The sequence below is a fragment of the Aethalodelphis obliquidens genome, unplaced genomic scaffold, assembly GCF_003676395.1.
Source record: "Aethalodelphis obliquidens isolate GAN/ISIS:26980383/991018 unplaced genomic scaffold, ASM367639v1 scaffold100, whole genome shotgun sequence".
Classification (NCBI taxonomy): domain Eukaryota; kingdom Metazoa; phylum Chordata; class Mammalia; order Artiodactyla; family Delphinidae; genus Aethalodelphis; species Aethalodelphis obliquidens.
This window is the reverse complement of record NW_020838044.1, coordinates 2,369,363-2,388,990: the sequence shown is the minus strand read 5'-3', so window position 1 is coordinate 2,388,990 and position 19,628 is coordinate 2,369,363. Positions and strand designations below refer to the sequence as shown.

General features: G+C 51.8%; 1 protein-coding gene across 5 annotated transcripts; it reads right to left on the bottom strand.

The window, feature by feature from the left end:
• Positions 1-1,134: 1,134 nt before the first annotated feature.
• On the bottom strand, positions 1,135-19,305 carry STRIP1 (striatin interacting protein 1). 5 transcript variants are annotated; one of them, XM_027096286.1, is made up of 21 exons: positions 19,101-19,305; positions 16,567-16,636; positions 15,748-15,822; positions 15,182-15,316; positions 14,963-15,083; positions 14,114-14,182; positions 13,009-13,115; positions 12,773-12,900; positions 11,329-11,511; positions 10,722-10,939; positions 9,465-9,530; positions 9,296-9,359; positions 8,134-8,205; positions 7,583-7,657; positions 7,288-7,385; positions 5,860-5,986; positions 5,548-5,648; positions 4,733-4,799; positions 4,097-4,201; positions 3,281-3,485; positions 1,135-2,101 (listed from the first exon to the last, which is right to left on the bottom strand). In XM_027096286.1, the coding sequence occupies exons 1-21, from the start codon at positions 19,278-19,280 to the stop codon at positions 1,854-1,856; spliced, it is 2,514 nt and encodes an 837-aa protein (XP_026952087.1). In that variant the 5' UTR covers positions 19,281-19,305; the 3' UTR covers positions 1,135-1,853. The 5 variants fall into 5 exon arrangements, with proteins under 5 accessions (XP_026952087.1, XP_026952088.1, XP_026952084.1 ...); XM_027096287.1 differs by having other exon boundaries at positions 3,264-3,485; positions 15,748-15,861; positions 16,567-16,639; positions 19,101-19,297; XM_027096283.1 differs by having other exon boundaries at positions 15,748-15,861; positions 16,567-16,639; positions 19,101-19,296.
• Between the last annotated feature and the right edge of the window lie 323 nt (positions 19,306-19,628).

Genomic DNA, 19,628 nt, shown 5'->3' with positions numbered 1-19,628 from the left:
AATGGGAAGGAGGTCAAAGCCTCAGCCAGACGGCTTCAGTAAACCAGGCTGTGTGGTCAAGCAAGAACGTGAAATTCCAACTTACTCAAATTGCCACCTCAAGATGCATACTTCCTATTGACCCTAGTAAGAAACAGCAGAGAATCCACTGTGCACACATAAATTGTGTCAAAGTCCCTTGTCCTGTGCAAGTTACTTTGTGGCAAAGGCCAATCACAGGGACTTCCCATCTCCTAGGCCGTGTGACTTACATACGGACGCACTGCTGGCTCCTACCGGCTGCTCATAATCACACTGGCGCATAAAGGCCTGTCCTAGAAGCCCAGCTCAGGGCCTGGACTGAGGCTCAGTGGACACGTACTGAACGGAAGAGCCAACAAAGGGGAGATTTCCCCCAGAATACGTTTCTTTTATTATTCAAGACCCCTTGGAGACTTAAAATCCCCTACAGGTGGCCTACAGGTAAGATAAGGGAACTTGAAGCAATTCCTAAAAGGGAACACTCCTTTCCTCAGCATCAGAATGGTAAGATCCTCAGAAGCAGAGCGTCAAGATGGAGCAAGGTGGAGGCAGACACGTCCGGGGATCTGAAGGCCAGATGCAGGCTCCAGAAGCCTCAGACTGACACCGACCACAAAGGTGTTTGCTTCTCCCTCAGCCACGCGGGCCCCTGGGCCTCCCGACACTCCCTTTCCTGGGACTCCTGACGGTCTGCTTCCCCAGGCTCTGGGCACTTAAGCTTCCTCTCAGTTCCCATCTACCCCAGTGAGAGTCCAGCACAGTCGAGCCCCTCTCTGACCTGCCCCTCCCTCCCTAATACTGATACCAGCTCAGGGGTGTGATCCAGAGAAGCCTGGGGTGCCTACTGTAATACCTCTAACCCAGGGGTGCAGACAACTTACAGCTCCAGCAACCCAGAGCCCTGGGGCTGGGCGCCCTGGAGCAAAACCAGACTGATGTGGGGAAAGAACACTTGGGATAAGTGCCAACTCCCCCCCCTTCCCCCTCAGATGAGAAAGGTGGGCAGCTTGGCAGGGACAAGGGGGTGACCTATCAATGCTGGCAAGAAAACTCTCTTTCTAGACCTGGAGGAGATATTCAGGGGCCATATTTCCTGCAGACAAGGCAATGGGCATTGTTTTTGCTTCCTTTTAATGTAAACAGAATACACAAACACATTAAAAACCCCAATATGACACAAGAGAACACACACAGATTCATATATATTTACAGACCCTTGCACACCAAGAAAAAAAAAAATGGCACCTCTGGTTAAGGGAAGCTTCTCTTCCTGTCCCAACCCCGTCCAAAACCAAACTGCTGAGGCAGCTGCAGGAGCCTCTGCAATTGCTTCTAGATGAAACTTAGCAAGAGGCTGGAATGACATCAGAAAGCCCCCAAAGCAAAACCAAGATGCTGACTTTCTGGCCTGGCTCTAATCGTAAGCCCTCCTCTTTGGCAAGCTGACATGCCAAGGATTTGTGTCTCAGGAAGAGTCAGCGTGACCCCTGAAATTCAGATGCAGCGGGTTCCCAGCCCATCCCAGGTTTTCCCAGCCTTGGGTGGAATGACAAATGAGCTGCAACCAACTATGTCCAAGAGAGGAGGGCGCGGAGGAGTGAAGGAAGAGAGGATCCCAAGCAGAGAGATGACCACTCACGAGCAGGACGCTGGGAATCAATGAGAGGTCAGATGCAGACTCCCCAGCCAACCCAGCACTGGCTGGGAAGGGCACAGTGGGGCTGTGCTGCCACCTGGAGGGGGATGGGAGCACTGCAGCAAGGAACCAGGACAGCCCCTGGGGTACCTGGAGATCACCCCTTCTTTCATTTTCAGTCTCTTGCCCAGGAGCCTCACTGCAGCAGCTCCTCCCAGGAAATGGGCTTGGAGAAGACCTCCCTTTCTAACCAGAGGTCGTAGTTCATCTGGAAGTCCTCAGGGAGGTCCACCCGCTGGCCCAGGACACTTTGCAGGCAGTTGTCCACAGGCAGGAAGTCGGGGTTGCTGTGGACCCGGTCGTACCGCCTGGCGTTGAAGCGCTCGATGTTGGCACGAAGGGCACACTCCTCTGCCTGGAAGTCCCAAGGCCGGGCATCAAGATCTAGGACAAAGCAGGAAGCCATGGTTAGGAGGCAAGCCCTTGTGGCAGCTCCCCTGGGGCTCACCGCAGCTTAGGGCCACGCCAGCCTGGGCTTGGAATGTTGACTGTCAACCAGGAGCGGGAAACCTCCGAGCCCCATCCTCGGGAAAACTGACAGGACTTCTTTCCTAGACACACAGGTAAGTCAGGTCAAAGGCAAAAAGCCAGAGCTACGGAGAAAGAGGCTACACTGCAGTTTATGTGGATCCAGTGAGGGAAAGCCAGGGGTACAACGTGCTTCTCTCAAAGTCACGCTCTCCCTGGCTCTCTGGGATCAGAGGCAGGAACGTGCAGATCCCCTCCTCTGCTTGTTCTCTCAATTCCCTGACCAGGTGCTGTGGGCCACCTTGGCTCTGCACAAATTCAGGGCGTTGGGAGTGCAGATACAGCCATATGGTCCTGGTGCTGTGGCCGGGAATCGTAAGGGTGCGGGTAGCTCAGGGGACACCGGGAAGACCCACTCTGCCAGGGAGGCCAAGGTGCGGAGGGGAGGAACACATGCAGATGCAGAACGATTAGGGGGTACGGGGAGGTGCGCTGCCGGGAGAGGGTACAAACTGGGGGAAAGCATGGCCAATGTGCACTGACTGTGCCCAGAGCCCTATAGGTGTGATGGAAGCTGGGCTGAGGGGAAGCTGGAACAGATTAGATGAGGACACGGAGGGACAAAGTGTGGGCCTTAAATACGTTAAGAGTTTGGCACTAATTCTTAGGGAAATCAGAAGCCAATGAAGGATTTTACTCAGGGAGGTACCACCACTGGATCTGTATTTTAAAAAGATCACTAGAGCCAAGTCTGAGGCACTGATGGAGAGAAAGGAACTGGCAGGGAATCCATCAGGAGCTGTGAGAATTTCAGTGACCAGAACCACGGCAGCTGCAGCGGGGAGAGAGGACGAGAGGACAGAGAAAGTCTTGTGACCATTTCTGGAAAAGGAAAGGGGAGGCTCAGAGAGGAATGGGTATGATCACAGATGCCAAGCCTGGCAGCTTCTCCAAGTCCTTCCCAGGGCTCCCATCCTGACGCTACAGAAGCAGGAGCTGGGCTCTTCCAGGTTACTCAGGGAAGCTTAGAGGGAAAGCTGTCACCTCCCCGCGCCCCTCCACCCCCGCCCCGCCTCGCCTCGTGGGGAGCCTCACCGTTGCCGTAAGCCCAGTCGTCGTTCAGCCGATGCCGCACCTTCTGGTAGATGGCAGACATCGTCTTCATGTTGCTCTTTCGCCACTGCCGCCCCAGATACTTGGTCTGCACCTTGAGCAGCTTCAGCACATAGAGCTGCATCATGGCCTGTTTCACCTTCAGGGCCCGCTTCAAGATGGGGGCTGACTTGAACACCACCAGCATCTGGGAAGGGTTAAAAGGGAGGCCCACGTTGAGGGCAGAAATAAATACCTGCACCACCACCATGCTGCTATCCCTTCTGGGGTTAGGGGCAGGGTGACCAACTGCTGCAGTTTCCCCCAGACTGAAGGGTTTCCTGGGACTTGGGACACTTCCACTGCTGAAACCAGGAAAGTCCCAGGCAAAGCTGGATGGTTGGTCATCCTAATTATGGGTCATTCTGGAATCTGAAGAAAGCTATGAATTCCTTCACCAGAAATATCCCTATGTGCACATATACCCAATTTCAGAGGATTCATGGACCTCCCCGCCCCAAAGGGATCCACAGACTCAGGGTTAAGGAGACTCTCAGAACCTTGGTGGAGAACCAGCGGAGATTAAGAGGATACAGAAAATTCCTTCTATATATGTAGATTTGTTTCAGCACATGACCGAGCCTCTTCCAGCTTCCAGTTCAACTCATCAAGGCACCAGAGATCAGCCCTTAAAATGCAAGGATGTGGCTATAGGAAAGTTAGGTGGGGACCCCTGCCCCCTAACGTGAAGGGACCGGACAGCAGGTGGCATGCTGCTTTGAGCTCCAAGATTCATGCCTGCTGACTGCGCTGACTCACCATCGTCCTCGAATGCTTCCATTTTGTCAGCTTGTTCAAGATCCGAAGCAGATTAATACAGGAAAAGAGGTTCCTCCAGCAAAACTGGTTATTGTCACCTGCTTCCTACAGGGAAAACCCAGGAACAATCATCTCTTGCACAGCTGCAGGTGCTCCGCAGTTTCCAAGGCCCTCCCCTCTGTGACGTCAGCACAGCTCAGTCTCTCCACACGTGTACCAGGAACCCTCTCCTCCCCTCAGCCCAGGGGGACGTCCATCCCAGAAGCTGGCAGAGGGTAAGGGGTGCTCCCTAGAATTTTCCTGCAGGAAACATGGAGCATGATATTGGGGGCTGTGGCTCCCTCGGAGCTGTGGCCCCAGAGAGCTCCAGTGTGGGGAGAGGGAAACAACTCAACCAGGTGAGCTCTGGGTCGGCAGCACCTGAAGACCACACTTCTGAAACAAGCCCTAAATCCAAATCTTCCCACTCTGCAGGGTCCGCCCCTCAGCCCTTCTATGCAATTACAGTGCTTCAAAAGCCCGGCACTTAACAGCGACCGCACCTGTGAAGAACCTGTACCCCTGTGAGGGGGAGGCAGGCTCTCCACCACAACCCTCACACCAAAGGGACCGCCGGGGAAGAGGCTAGTTACTCACCAGACTCTCGGCAGTCAGCTCCGGCAGCTCGTGCACCACGCACTGAGGGTAGTCTAGGACAGAGATGCTGCACAGGGCAAGAGAGCCCAGGCACCCGCCCTGAGCGAGGGCTGGAGTCTGGAGGAGCAGCTGCTGGCTCCTGGCCTCCCTCCCTCACTTGTGGGAGCAGAAGCAGTAATCGGCCTTGTCCGCACCACCCCACTTTCCCCAGCTCTAAGACGGGGAAATACCTGCTACGAGTGAACTTGTAAGATCCCTCTGTAGCCAGAGACAAGCTCGTAATCTTGTAAGGGGTGGAGAGAGCACATTATCCCTCACAGCAATAAATCTGGAGCGGGGGGCGGACTTCTCAAGGCAATTAATTTATGCCAAGCCGCCACTGGAGACTGTGTCTGGCTAACAGCTCAGCTTGTGGTGTTATCACGCTGATGAGCCGTCAATGTCAAGTACAGCTGGCGCCAGGTGATGGCGTAGGGACAAGACATTATAGTGCACGGGGCCAAACTCCTTTGAGAGCAAGCGCCCAGCCAGTCCCCTCAAAAAAAAAGGGCACAGAAGGGCAGTATTGGAGCCCAGGATGAGAACCCTGCCATCCAGGCACAGACAGACTGAGTCACCTGTCACTAGACTAGCTAGACTCAGGTTTGACAAACTGGCGCTCTCTATAGGCAGGCACCATGTCTCATTCATCTTTGGGTCCTGATGCCTGGCAGAGCACTGGCTTGTGGGTGCTGAACGGACTCAGTGGGAGAGGCCAGCTGGGAGCCCTGCCATCTGGCCATACCCACCCCTTCCTGATCCCTGGTCCTTATCACCTGTTCTTGGCAGTGATGTAAGACATAATGTTTTGATTGAAGAATTTCAGGATCAAAGGGATGCAGTTGGCAAACACCAGGTGCTGTGCCATATACTCAAACTGCAAGCAACAGGAAGAAATATAAGCATGCCCGTGGGACCTCACCCTCCTTCCTCCGGTGATAAAAGGCCTTGGCTGGAGGACTGTGTCTTAGAACATTCATGCAGAGCTCAAGGAGGTTTGAAGGCCAAGGCCTCTGTTCTTTGGGGCTAGAGGAGCAGCACTGCCTGAGGCCCTGGCCCAGTGGACAGAAGGAAGGGGCTGCAGGTACCTGGTAGACGTGGTTCAACTTAAAGTGCTTGAGCAGCAGCAGCAGGACCGCAGAAATGGCCTTAACAATGACCTCTTTGTGGCGGTTCACATCCACTCCCAGCTTCATGCTCTGCAACACTGTGGTGCTAGAAGCACAATCACCCGGGTGGGCCCCCAGCAGGTGCAGCACCCTCCTCTCTGGTGGTCCCAGGAGAGATGGGATTCCTGAGCCTTCTCTGGGCGAAGCTCCCACCTCACCCCCACCCTACGGACATCTCAGAGGTTACGCCCAGCTCCACCCACCCACCTAACAAGCAATCTAGCTCAGCATAATTGATTTCTTCCTTGTGATGCCCCAAACACATTCTTAGCCTATTTCTTTGCTTTTCCTCCAAAACTGAACTTCTCATCTCAAGATCTCCCCTAAGCTTCTGCCACCATATGAACCTGTGCTCCTCAGAGTGTGTTCTGTGGAATACCAGTATATTGAGATGTTTCATATTATGGGGGAAAGGGGTTTTGGAGTCAGATCAATTTAGGAAGAATTTACTTAAATCAGTTTCTTGCAAATTTAGGAGCTCTCACTATAAATCTTTATAAGAGGAGATCAATATTTGACCGTGGAGGCTTTTTCCCAAGGACCATCACGATGGCCTGGTGCTCCATGACATTCCCTTTGGTGTTAGCCAACGCTGCCTCCTCCCTCACTTGGCTGTCACCACCAGACGCAAGGGGTCCACCCACCAGGGAACTGGCCTCAGAGCTGGGTGGTACTGGTAGGCAGGCAGGAGATCAAGTGCCCAGGTCCTTCTCAAAGCACAAAGTGATCTTAGTTCGTACTCTCACATCAAAAAGATGAGGTCAGTGCCCCAGGGAGGAAGAACCCCTAAGGACTTTACTATCACCCTGAGACATTCAAAAATATTCTGCATGCCAGTTCACTGGCAAATAGGAAAGAATCTACACGCAGCTCAGGTCCAGCTGTTGGCTGATTTTTGTCCAGAAGCTAAAACTGTACGTCCTGGATGTCCCAATCACATAGCTTTCAAAGGAGCCTTTGGGGAAATGTCAAACACAGTCCGATTCATTTTACAGAGGAGGAAGTGACTTTCACCAATTTACTCAGATATTCACTCAGTGGCAGAGTCTACACTAGAATCCAGGCCAGCCAAATTAGCCACCTCCCCAAGCAGTAAAACTGAATATTTCACCCAGTACGTTTTCTTTCTTCTGAGCCAGGAATACCCTAAACTTAATCTGCAGAGAAGCTGAGCCAAAACAACAGCAGCGGCAGCAACAACAAAAACAAAGAATGACAACAGCAAACAACCTAGCAAACAGTGGGACCAAAAAGCAAACACTTCCCCTTTCGCCTCTACCCTTCTGCCCCTGACCTGCTCCATTCACAGGAGCCATACACACTCAATACTCAAGACTTGATACTCACGGCATCTCCTCAGGCAGGACATCTGCTAGGATGTTGATTGAGTCCGTTTTGGCCTTTGAGGTGGGAGCTGCGGCCAGCAGGATCTTCAGCAGCGCAATCTGGGGAGGAGCAGACTGTTCAGACGGTGTGGATGAGAGGGGCCAGGGGCAGCACTAGGCCCTGAGAGGTGGTCCTTCTGGAGGTGCTCAGGCAGCAGGAGGAGGGGTTAAAGGACATTGGCGGGCATGCTCTCAAGGCCAGTGTTGTCGGGAGGGGACCCCATGGCAGGTAGAACACTCAGGAGAAGTGCACTCACCATGTACTGCGGCAGGCTGGGGAGCAAGCCTTGATAGAGGGTTTCTGCAGGGACTTGCTCGACTTCCTCTTCTCCCTTTCAACAAAATGGGTAATAGGTACAAATACAAAGCCCGGTCCTGACGATGCTCTCCTGAGCCAGCTTGCTGGCTGGCTGGAGGAGAATCTGTAAGTATGGATGTAAATGATGATAATGATAGCAAACCTTGAATGATACAACATACCAAACACTTTACTTGTAAAAACACATTTAATCCTTACTACAACTCTATGGAGAAGGTACTATTGTCATTCCCATTTAACAGGCTAGGAAACGAAAGCAGAAGGAGAGCCAGTACCTTGCCTAGGTCGCTACCCACTAAATGGATTCAGAGGAAGGTGGCCGGCCCAGAGTCTGTGCTCTTAAGCCCTGGACCTGACACTCGCCAGCCCTGCAGCGGGAGCCAGACTGGGAGCTTTTTGAGGGCAGGCCTGGGGCATTTTGCGGTCTAGGCCCAGCACAGTGCTGGGAACAGCTGGGATCCTACGGACTGAGGAAGGCCTCCAACTCACCCCTGAGAGAGGAGAGCGAAGGTACTCCTCCTCCATCTGCGCCTGGACCTCTGCAATCGACGTGTACTTGTGCTGGAGAGAGAGGGAACGAGGCGCCAGGGAAAACACCCCTCATTCTCTGGCCAAATGCCCACACCTGGCAAAGACCCCACACAATTTTCCTCAAACACCATCTTCTCAAAGAGCGCTAAGTCACCATACAGATCCCGAACTAAAATCCCAAACCTGAAGTATTTTTCTAAGTGGGCACCTACCTCTTAAAACCAGTGTAAAAAAGCACACAATAGATCAGGAAAAAAGCAAATTAAAGAAGAAAAGGGGTTTTGCAGATAGTGACAATGACAGGAGGAAAACAAAAGCAGAATCAAGCACCCAAGTACTCAGAATCAAGGACTCAAATGCTCAGAAAGCCCCTGCATGAAGCCCACTTGGTACCACAAATTTCAAAAACATATAAACATTTACATTCCAGACATGCTATTAGGGGCCACACCTCTTCCCCACTCGTGCTGCTTCCTCCCAGGTGGAGGGACACGAGTGCACAGAGCACTCCTGGCCCCTCCCCGCCCCTCCCCCCCCACTCACTCCTCCCCTCCCGGGCTGGCCAATACGGGAGGAGGAACAGGACAGTCTCAGCCCCTCTTTCTCTTCTCTCTTCAGAAAAAAGAAAAGCCTGTAAACTCTTCTGCTCCTTGACCAGGCTCAGCAGGGTTCTAGCACTGCCTGGTCTGGGTAGGCGAGTCTGCCTAACTCTGGAAGTGAGGTATCCGGACACCTATTGTTGTGTTCTCATGCCTCATTCTCCAATCACTCCATGGGCAATAAAGCTGGCATTTCAATCTCCCTCTGCCTACTCCCCTAACTCAACTGCCTTAGAACTTGGGCAAGGAAAAGGCAGGCTACTTACTAAGCCCCTTAAAACCCAACTGTCAGGTAATATAATCTTTCACGAACCCCCAGTAAGTGCCCCAAACAAAACCTCAGTTAAAATAAGTAAAACGCATGAAAAACTGTTTTAAAGGATGCCGCCACTGTCCACCTATTCCTCCACCCCCAGTTCCCTCAGGCAGACAGAAGTCTAAAAAGGCTTCTCCCAAAGGGCTGGTCTCACTTTACTCACTTGGGACCAACCTAGGCCAAAAGCTCACCCAAAGCCACCTACCTGCTTCAGAGTCTTGATGCTTTCGTGGATTGGCCTGGGCAGCCCCACCACTGTGTTTGTGTCACTGGAGAATAACAGAGGCCCTGTGTTAGGCCTGGGTCCCCACACACCAAAGGCTGGGAGGGTGACCCCACTACCTTTCTTTAAAAGGAACTCGGATCACACTCACCTGCCCAGAGTGTAACCGATGAACTTGCTGCGGCTGGACTCGAGGAACACCTCGATGTCTTTCTCTCTGCCAAAGGAAAAGACTGCAGCTTTCTAAATGTTATCTCAAGTCATCATGGTTAACAAAACACAGAATGTCCAGAAACTGTGAAGCCAAAAGAAAAAGTCTCCCACAATTGTTTTTCTTTTTGGAAAAAAGAAAATAAAAAAACAAAGAACTGAAATCTTCAGACTATTTTAAGGTCCTTCATAATGCTGTTGGATCAATAATCTAAAAATGTGTAACTAGTTTATTCATAAGATTAAGGTGATACATCAAACTTAAAAGCATACTTTATTCAGATATTAATAACAAGTTTGTCACAACAGAATTTCTCAGATATTCACAATTTTTACAATTAGAGCTGTAAGCTACTGATTTTTTCATATGAGTCATACTGTCCTGTCTCAATCAGGCTAGCTTGCATTTCCTGATGACTTGTTTTGTATTCCCATCACAGATCACCGAAAACTGGGGCTTTAGCCTGGATCAAGAAAATGACCCCTATATCTTCTCACGTTTATCTATTTCTTAAGTTGGTGCCCTTTCAAACAGATACCATTTATATACATCCAGGAACCTTGACATCCACTGACTCACGCACATATATCTCAAACATCTTAATTATGGTTCTAAAGAACCTAGCAAACCTAGGTTCATCTATAATATTCTGTCAAAAATCATATACAGGGCTTCCCTGGCGGCGCAGTGGTTGAGAGTCCGCCTGCCGATGCAGGGGACACGGGTTCGTGCCCCGGTCCGGGAGGATCCCACATGCCGCAGAGCAGCTAGGCCTGTGAGCCATGGCCGCTGAGCCTGCGCGTCCGGAGCCTGTGCTCCGCAACAGGAGAGGCCACAGCAGTGAGAGGCCCGCGTACCGCAAAAAAAATCATATACAACCCCAGGGTGGGTGGAGATGGGTTCACTTAAATGTCCTTGTTTTAATTTTTTCCCGCTCCCTTTCACTAGTATCATGTCCAACCAAGAGCTAACCCACGTTACTGACTCAAGAGCCATATAAGGGCCTCTCTGTGCAAGGCCAGCACCCTGACGCCCCCAGCGCCAGCACTGGGCACTTTAAGAGAGGCTCATCGCAGAGCCAAGGCCAGCATGGCCCTGCACAGGACCTCACGTGACAACTCAGGCCCGGTGCCAGGCGTGGGGATGTGACAACACTGGTTTCAGGAGCACAGAGTGTTGCGGAAGTCTGAGACTCACCTGACCTTGGGAGCCCACGGGAGTCCCTTTGGGCAGGTAAGCCTGTCAGTCTGGGGGTGCTGCAGTGGGGGAGGCATCACCTCATCCCGCTCAAGGGGGAATGTCTCCCCCTCCAGACTGCTGTCGTCATCGTTCTCCTCTTCCTCCTCTCGAGAGTCATCAGCCTTGTAGGGATCCCGCTCGTTGAAGGCATCCAAGTTGTCCTGCTTTATCAGAGCCTGAGAGCAGAGGGACGGGAGAGCAGACAAGTGCCAACTGACGAACTGGATAAAAAGGGGCATGGAGGCTAAAGAAGTGATCACACAGAAAGGTGGTAGGAAGAGAGCCAGGAGCAGTGGAAAAACCTGAGAGGAAGTCAAGGTTGGCCCCAAGTGACAAATCAGTCCTTGCCCAAGTCCCTCACAAGTGCCACATTCTGAGTGCCCACTATAAACTGGGCCCTGGGCTGGGGACACAGTGTCCCTGCCCTAAAGGCATTCATTCTGACTTGCTGATCAGGGGAGACTTCAACAACCGTCCAACAACCTGGGGCTCATCCAGTGACTATGCCACTGCACCCGTGCACCTTGAGAACTCTCAGGAGTCGTAGGGACCTTGTCGCCCTCACCTTGTGCTCCCGACGGCCCCGTTTCTGCTGCTGCTCGATCAGGTCAGAGGCAGACGCTGGGGGAGAGGCGGCCCTCATGTTGCGGATGACTTTGATGCTGTCCTCAGGTAGCGGGGGGAGGCCCAGGATGGCACGCTTCTCGGCCTTCATGCTCTGCAGCTCCTCAAAGCCGCCCAGCGTGCACTGTGTCACAGACAGGCGCAGAGCCGGGAAGACAAGTCCGTAAGCGGGTCCCTGTCTGTGTCAAGCTCAAAAGCATCTGGGACACCGTGACCCATATCTTTAGAGACCCACACAACCTCCCAACAAGGGACTGAATGCACCCCGAGGAGAAACGAGCGACATCAACATGGGAGAGGAGCACAGGGGCAAGGAGTGGAGATGCGCAGGCTGACTGAGCCTAGTGCAGAAGGCACGCCTAGCTCTGTGTGTACAACAGACTCCTCGAGTGACACAAAGGCCACCTGAAGAGCTTAACCCTTCAAGTTCCTAGAAAAGTAGGTGAGACTCAAATGCTTCAAAAGCTGTACATGCCAGTCTTTCAAAGTCAAATTGGGAATACACTGTTGGATGTTCAAGTTAAAAAACAAACTAACAAACAAAAAACCCACCTTCATCTAAACATCCCCCTAGAAGCAAACCTCAGCAGTGTTCAGCAACTTTAGGCTGCTCAGTTTCACTGTTTCTGAGCAATTCGGCTTTCCTCTCTGGCTTCAGTGAGGCTTCGTGGGGGATCAACAAGCTTATCTGGCCAACGTCAAATGTGTAGAGCACTCTAAAGAGGCCTAACCTCACTGAGCCCTGGCTCCGCAGAGCTGGCCCACTCTGAAAGAGGGGAAGGTGAGTCCCAGCAAGAGCAGGAGTCCAGACCCCAGCTCCGCTGTCTCCCCAGGTCGCTCCTCCTGGAGGGAAGGGCTCCTGGTTTGGCCTGGGCCTGGCTGCTGACAGCGGCTCCCAAGCCAAGGGTGCTAGCCAGCCCACTCTCCTGGACCCACCCCTTCACTAGCTAGAGAAAGAGTCAGCTTTCACACCATACCCTGAGGAAAATGTAGGCACAGGACTCACTCTTTCTTCTTTCAAGTGACATCTGACTGAGGGGGCCCCAATTACACCAGCTCTAATTTTGCCTCAAATCACTTTGCAAACTCCAGGTTCAAGAGCAGCTTGCCTGGAGAGACGTGTCCTATGACTGCAGAAAACAGCTTCCAGGAACCAGGGAGCCAACGGTCTATTCTGATTCAAAGGCCAAGTCCTCTTTGGCTGCAGTGAGGCCAAAGTGACACTTTTTTTGCCATCACCTTTCAGGAATCTTCTTTCAGAACTTTTTTTTTAATCAAAGCAGTTATATATTCATATAATTCAATACTCAAAAGGATATACAGTGAAAACTCTCCCTCCTGCCCTGTCCCCTAGCACGGGAATTCCCCTTCAAGGACGCACTCACCAACACTGTCTTCCAGAGCAGCAAGAGAACCTTCTTCATGGGGAAGTGAGGGGCATGGCCACTGCAAAATTTGGTCACCATCCCAAATAGCATGATGGCAAATGGCTCGCTGTTGTACAGAGGGGAACCTGGGGTACACAAAGGTATCAGGGCCACAGGCAGGAACAGGACCCTCCCAAAGCCCTCCAGCCTCAATTCCCAGGCAGGGCCTTGAGCCAGAATCCCCAGAGTCCTACCCAGCTCAGCCCTGAAGGTCTGTCGCATTGTCCTCCATTCGGCCTTATCACCCTCACATTCCTGGTGAACGGTCTCCACAATCAGGTACATGATGTTTAGCAAGACCCTGGCGACAAAAGCCAGCTATAATGAAGCAGGATGGGGGGGTCAAGGGAGCACCCCCTGGCTTCCTCACATCCCACACGACACGAGAAAGGCCTGCGCACCAAGGCTGGCTGGGGGGGAGGGCTGTAATGTAGAAAAAACTAAAAGAGTCCCACATTGCACCTTGCGGTGGGTGCTTCCTTCTCTGTCTCTGGTGCTAAGGTTGGGACCAGATCGTCTTCCGTTTCTAGCAAAGTGCTTGCTCAAAGCAGGTGCTTAATAAGTGGCTGCTGAATGGATGGATATGAACAAGAACGGCCAAAAGCATTTACTACCCTGAGCTTCCCGGAATGAGAAAAACACAGAGGCAGGTGTGAGCTATGGAAGCCCGTGTTGGATCAGACAAAGCAGTGGATGATCAAGGTGAGAGCAAGGAAGTGTTCACCATGATGGAGGGGAAATCAGGAGCAAGCAGGGCGATGGCCAGGGACCGTAACTACAGTGGGGAACACCACCAGTATCTATCTGAAAACTTCCAAATTCACAAAAAGAGTCAGATGCTAATCCGTACAAAAATGGGAAGGTGTTCTTGTTCTTTGGCAGTTGCTATTACTTCCGGCACAGCCAGGAAACGTCATGAAGTTGTCAGGACTAACCCCACACAGACAGGCATCAAGCTGTGCATGGAAAGGCAGAAGCGGAAGGAGCCACCTCATGTGCTTTGTCCAAATACAAAATGCCACCCCACCGAGTTTCCCAGCAGCAGTGTGGGCAGGAGGCCACATTTCACTGTGGCTCTGTTAAGCATCTTCACCCTGGATTTCCACTGGGAGTCTCAACCCAGGGCCCCACCTAGGGAGAGCCCTCAGTAGGGCCTACCGATCACACTGAGTCCATCACGCCTGCAAATTAGAGGGTGAGCACACACAGCGAGGAAACCCAAAGGTGCCCGCCCATGCCCTGCCCTGCCCTCGTTCTCCAGCTAGAGCTCAGGGAGTCCGGGCTTGCTGCTCGCCTCACCTCAGGTCCGTGCTATCAGCCAGGGAGATGGCCGGCTTCCTCACCGCACTGCTGCAGGCAGCACTGTTGCTGCAGGAGAGATGCGAGAGTCAGTGCCTTCCCCCAGGAAGGAAGAGAAATGGCTCCCCCAACAAGTGTCGCCCAACAGGGGGATAAAACCCTATGCTATGCGCTTAGATTGCAAAAGAACCCACAGGACCCAGTGGATAAGGACTCAAGCCCAAGACCAGACTGCCAAGGTTTGAATCTTGGCTCTAACACTTACTAGTTATGTGCCCCTGGGCACTCAACTTCTCGGTGCCATAGTTTCCTCATCTGCAAAATGGGGACGGTAATAGCAGCTAACTCATTAACATGAATTAGTACATGTAGTGTCCTAAGAACAATGCCTGGGACATATAAGCACGCAATGAGTGCTTTTATTATTGATGGTGTTTTCCTCAGATGAGCAGCAGCTGACCTGTCCACCAAGCAAAGGACTAGTGGAGACACAGGCTACAGCAGGCTTTGTTTGAGCCCATGTGTCAGACTTGTGCCTGGCTTCCTGCTGCGGGGAAACCTGTGGTGCAAACACAATGGAGTCTGAAGGTTCAAAATGAGAAGGCTTTTTATTTTTCTGAGGGGCACTGTGGGCCTGGGCAGGAGCTGCAGTGTCTGGCGAGCTCTCTGGTGTTAGCGGGCTGCGAGGCCCCTCACTGGTCTTCAACGTTTGGGTGAGCATCTCCCGTTATTCAAACTGGCTGGTTAGAACAGAACCCCATGTGGCGCATATAACCCTCTCAAAACCAGTTCTGCAAGCTCTGTCCCTCCGCCGCCCTTTCCCTACTTAAGCCCCTCAGAAGAACTCACTCTATTTCCATGTTCAGAAGCTCCACCAAAGCGTTGAACGTGCCCACCTCCAGGAGCAGAAAGATGTTGTAGCGCATCCAGGACTGCACCTCTGCCTCCGAGCTACACTCCCCAAAGGTGCCTGCAAACACAGGGCACAGCTCACTGAGCCCCTGTCCATATCTGACTGGGCAGCATCACTGAAGTGGGTGCCAGGGGTCCCTGGGTGTCCACTCAGACCTTGGGCAACGTAGAGGATCGCTCGAGCCACCTTCAGCCTCTTCTCCCTGGCAGTGACCTCCAAGCCGTCCAGGAGCCTCATAGCGTGGGTGCGGTGCTGGTTGGTGTCCAGCTCAGTCCACTTCTTATCTGTCACTGCCGGGCAAGAGACCACTTACACTGGAGTCCAGAAAAATCCTCACAGTGGGAGGGACACCATGTTAACCCATCAAATTCAGGACTGCCACAGAACCAGAACACTCAGAAAGATAAATTACTCTCTATATAAGGGATGAGGCCACACTGCTGCCCTATGAATCTGAATTTCCAGCCTGAAACACTGCTTTTTTGCGTGCAATTTTAATCACATAAAGGTTTTTCCCCCCAATACTCACATTCTGAAAAGGCCCCACCAGAGTACCTGCAAGCCCACCCTAAATGTCCCATCTGGCCTTGAATAATCATGGTTCAGCAGGTTTCTCAGGCCACTCCAGGATGACTTAAGTCATTCAGATGACTAAGAGAAGCCCTACAGAGCTCTCATGATGCAAGTTGAAAGAGCCAAGAAGTGGGGGGAATCATCTCACCATGCATCCGGAAGTCCTCCTCAAAGCATTTTCGATTCATCAGGAATTCTGGCCCTTCTGTATAGCTGTAAAGCTCTGTCAAGAACAAAGTGTCATCGTCTCCATGTCCACGTCCTACAGCAGGTGTCACATGTAGCAGAGAAGGTATGCTTCTAGGCCCAGCTCTGCCCCGAGTCACAGTGACTCCTGGACTGTGCTGTCTAATTACTAACGGGGTCTTAGTGCTCTGATGTGCACAAAGGAGAGAATGCTGACTTCCCTTGCAGCCAATAACCAGATGCCAGTCAGGCATAAAGCCAGGCATTTCCAGTCCAACGTGCATCAACCCCACCATGCCATGCCAGAGGATGACCGCCACCGTGAAAGTGTGTCTCTCAAGTGGCTTGAGAATAGGGCCTGTGCTATGGAGGCATGAGAATCAACTCAGGCTGACTTCATATTACACGTGAGCGGCAGTGGCAGCGACAGATGGGCACAGATGCAGGCACACTTGCTGGCACTCCTCAGGACCCCTGTTCTAGGAGAGACCACTGTCAGGGGGATTGCATATGGCCAAGGAACATCAATGTCCACACTGGGACTGGGCCACAGCCAAGTAAGCTGATCATGCAGAGACGCTTCATGAAAGTAAAGGACAAGCCGAAGTTATGAGATACAAAGGGCTTGAACCCAATAATTAACGTGTTTTACATATACACATCACTACTAGGACTATCTAGGGGGAAAAAATGAACTCCAAGATGACACTCACTCCTAATTTTATTAAAGACCAATAAGGAAAAACAGCACCCCCAAATAATACGAAGGCCTGTGCTTTACCTGAGAGCTCTGCAGCCCACTTGTCCGTGTCAGCATACTCAAACTCCAGGTCTGGAGACTCGGAATAGCCCTGCTGAGAAAAGGAGAGTTATGCAAAAGATCACTGTGTTTTCCAAAGGAACAAACACATATGCTTCCAGAGACACTGTTGTGTCACAGGACGTCCTTGCCTCTACTTTTCTGATGTTGTATCACAGTATTTTGTCTCCTGGGAAGTTCAGGTCTCCCTAATAAGCCCTCTCAGAGCACCTTGCACTGCTCCTTCACAGCACTTATCATAATTCATAATCATATATGCGCATGTGTATCTGTTTAGTGTCTGCCTCTCCATGAGACTGCCAAGTTTCCCGAGAGTGGGAGTTTTGTCCATTTTGCTCACCAATGATTCCACAATGCCCAGCACACTACTTGGCATGAATGACTGACTGAATGAATAGCTTATACTCAAATAAGTACTTGTTGGATGAATGAACACTGAAGCTTCCATGTTCTCTGTGCAGTGAAATGACCATTCCACATGGTGCTAAGATTTTGGAAGCCTCATTTCTTTCTGGCTAGTGGGCTACCAATAGCTCAGAAAAAAATGAGTATAGACACCCTCAGCCTTCCTGCCCTTCTCTCAAATTTCAGTGAGAACTGACAAGAGAAGGCAGCGGCTGAACAGAAATGGGTTCCCTCCCACACACAGGAGAGACTATGACAAAGAGAATCTTTTTACTGCTGGGGATAGGTGAGTACTGAGAACACACCATCTTGGAAGCCCTGTTCTGGGAAAAGAGAAGAGGTGAAGAGAAAGGTAGTCCTCGAACTTAATTACAATCTACTTGGGAAGACAAAGACCACCCACAAAGTGATATATGCACAAACAGTGAATAACGTGAAGAACTCTACGCCTTATTCGACGCAACAGAGTGCACACTCTCATAAGTTCCTGAGCTTCAGTTTCTTCATTTATGGAATGAGGATGACACAAATCTATCTTGAAGGTTTTTAAGGACTAATCAAAACTGTGTAGCACACGGTGGACTCTCATCAAATATCTGCCTCCCTGGCCTGCAGGCATTCCTCATGCTCCCAGCCTACTGATTTCAGCTATGACTCAGAAAAGAGCCACATCAGTATCTGTAAGAAAACAGATTTACGCAGGTCTCTCAGCTTAAATGTGTTCTCTGCCTGACCTTCCACGTGTTGCGTCTATACAGAAATTAAAGGGCAGAAAGAGCAAGTGCATTTAATGGCCACTTAGGAAACTTTTTAACTATTTTAAAACTAGGACTCCTCTCATGATGAAAGTGGATTCACGCCTACCACTTTCATAATCCTCCATACTTGAAAAATTATTAAGAAGTCGCCACTGATGTGCAATAAGCCCACCATGCAAGGGCTACTAAAACGTCAGTTTCATTGCTTTTTCAAGTCATTCACTTCAAGCTCAAAGTGTATCTGATTGTAACGTGCTAAATTTTGATGTTTTATCAGAGGTTTGCTCTTGCCAACAAAAACCAAAAGCTTGAGAGGAACTGATTTCACATGTCTAAAGATAGCGTCATCACTCTTTGGTATGACCTGGTACATTATGTCGGGACAATGAGGAATTTCCTCTCATCAATAAGCACCTGACTGCTAATCAGCCTCGGTGTCCTCTCAGGTGAAGAAAACCTCACAGTAAGTGCTCTGGGAACAAGGTGATTAAGAAGCCCTAAAGCGCTGCGACGTGCGTGTCTTCATTCATGAATTCTACAACGGAGGCAGTGGGAGTAATTCTTTAACTCGGGGTGAGGTGACTAGTCAGCTCCAGACTACTGTGTCTACGGAATGGGAGGAACAGCCCACTAGCAAGAGAAGAGGGATGCTGAGCCCTAACGCATGTTTAAATATATATATTTCTAATCTTTAACAGTTCAGCATCGGGCGCACTGGGCACACCAACCACCGGGCGCTGTCAAACCGTGGCCTGAACCTGCAGTGGCTAAGGTCAGAGTGAACAGGACTGCTCCCCCTCCTACTCTCGCAACCTCGAGGCGCACAGTGCATACTACTAGTGCTAATTAGCTCCGTCAGTCTTCCAGGTGCCTTCCCAGCCCTCGCCAGTCCCTTCCCTGCCCACACACGCCGTCCGCCGCGGAACCCACGCGACCAGAAGCCGGAGATGACTAGGGGGTCTGGGGGTGCAGCCGCCCCGCCCTCTGGAGCGCACGCAGACCACTGACTCTTCACCCCGAACTGAGGCAGGGGTTGGATTCCCCAGGGGCTGGGACCCGGAGGTCGCGCTCACAGCCCCGGCCACAGAGGAGCAAACGAGCCGACAGCGGCTCGGGGAGGTTCTCCCGGTCTGCCAAGCTCCGGGCGGGGACCCCGCCTTCACGCCTCCGGCCTCGGGGAATGCCAGCCTTGCTTCCTGCACCTTTCGCTGTAAATGACAACTTCCCTGCCGAACCCTCCGGGAAACCCAGCCTGGACCCGAAAGTGGCCCCGGGCCCGGACCCCCTGCCGCCGCCTGCCTGGTGTTAGCCTCGCCCCCCGAAGCTCCTGACCTCCGAGTCTTTGCGCTGGTTGCGGTTGAACTCTCGGGCTTTGCCCCCGGGCACGAGGCTCCCGGCGGTCCGCGGTGCCCCAGTTGGAGGCTGCGCCGTTGCGGGCGGCGGAGGTGGCGGCGGCTGGGGCTGCTTGTTGTTCATAATCAGCAGGCCAGGACTGCCGACCGCCGGCTCCATCTTGGCTGCTCCACACCCCCGGCTCAATTCACAGACTGTAGCCGTGATGCAACTCTCGCGTGATTTCCTCCTGGAACGCTCCCTGGTCGCCATATTAAGTGTGGCGGCAAGTGGCAGAGCCATCTTGGCTGTCCAACATCTCGCGAGATTTCTTCTGTTTGAAATCTAGTCCTTCTACGTCTTTTTAGTTTCTACCCTGTTTCTTTTCCAGTTTAGAGGTCGTTTTATCTGTGAAGATTCCCTTAGCCCCTTCAGTCAGTTTAGTGCCCCTCTCCTTCCTTTAACATCGCTTTGCACTTGTCACTTTTACAGCCCTGTCCAAAGGTTGGGGGTATTGCAGTGAACAAA

Coding starts and splice junctions, on each gene's coding strand:
- STRIP1 (XM_027096283.1), bottom strand. CDS start 19,280: ATGGAGCCGGCGGTCGGCAGTCCTGGCCTGCTGATTATGAACAACAAG. Junction 16,640..19,100: donor ACCAGCGCAAAGACTCGGAG/GTCAGGAGCTTC, acceptor TCCTTTTCTCAG/CAGGGCTATTCCGAGTCTCC. Junction 5,987..7,287: donor GTCCTGCCTGAGGAGATGCC/GTGAGTATCAAG, acceptor TTGTGCTTCTAG/CACCACAGTGTTGCAGAGCA.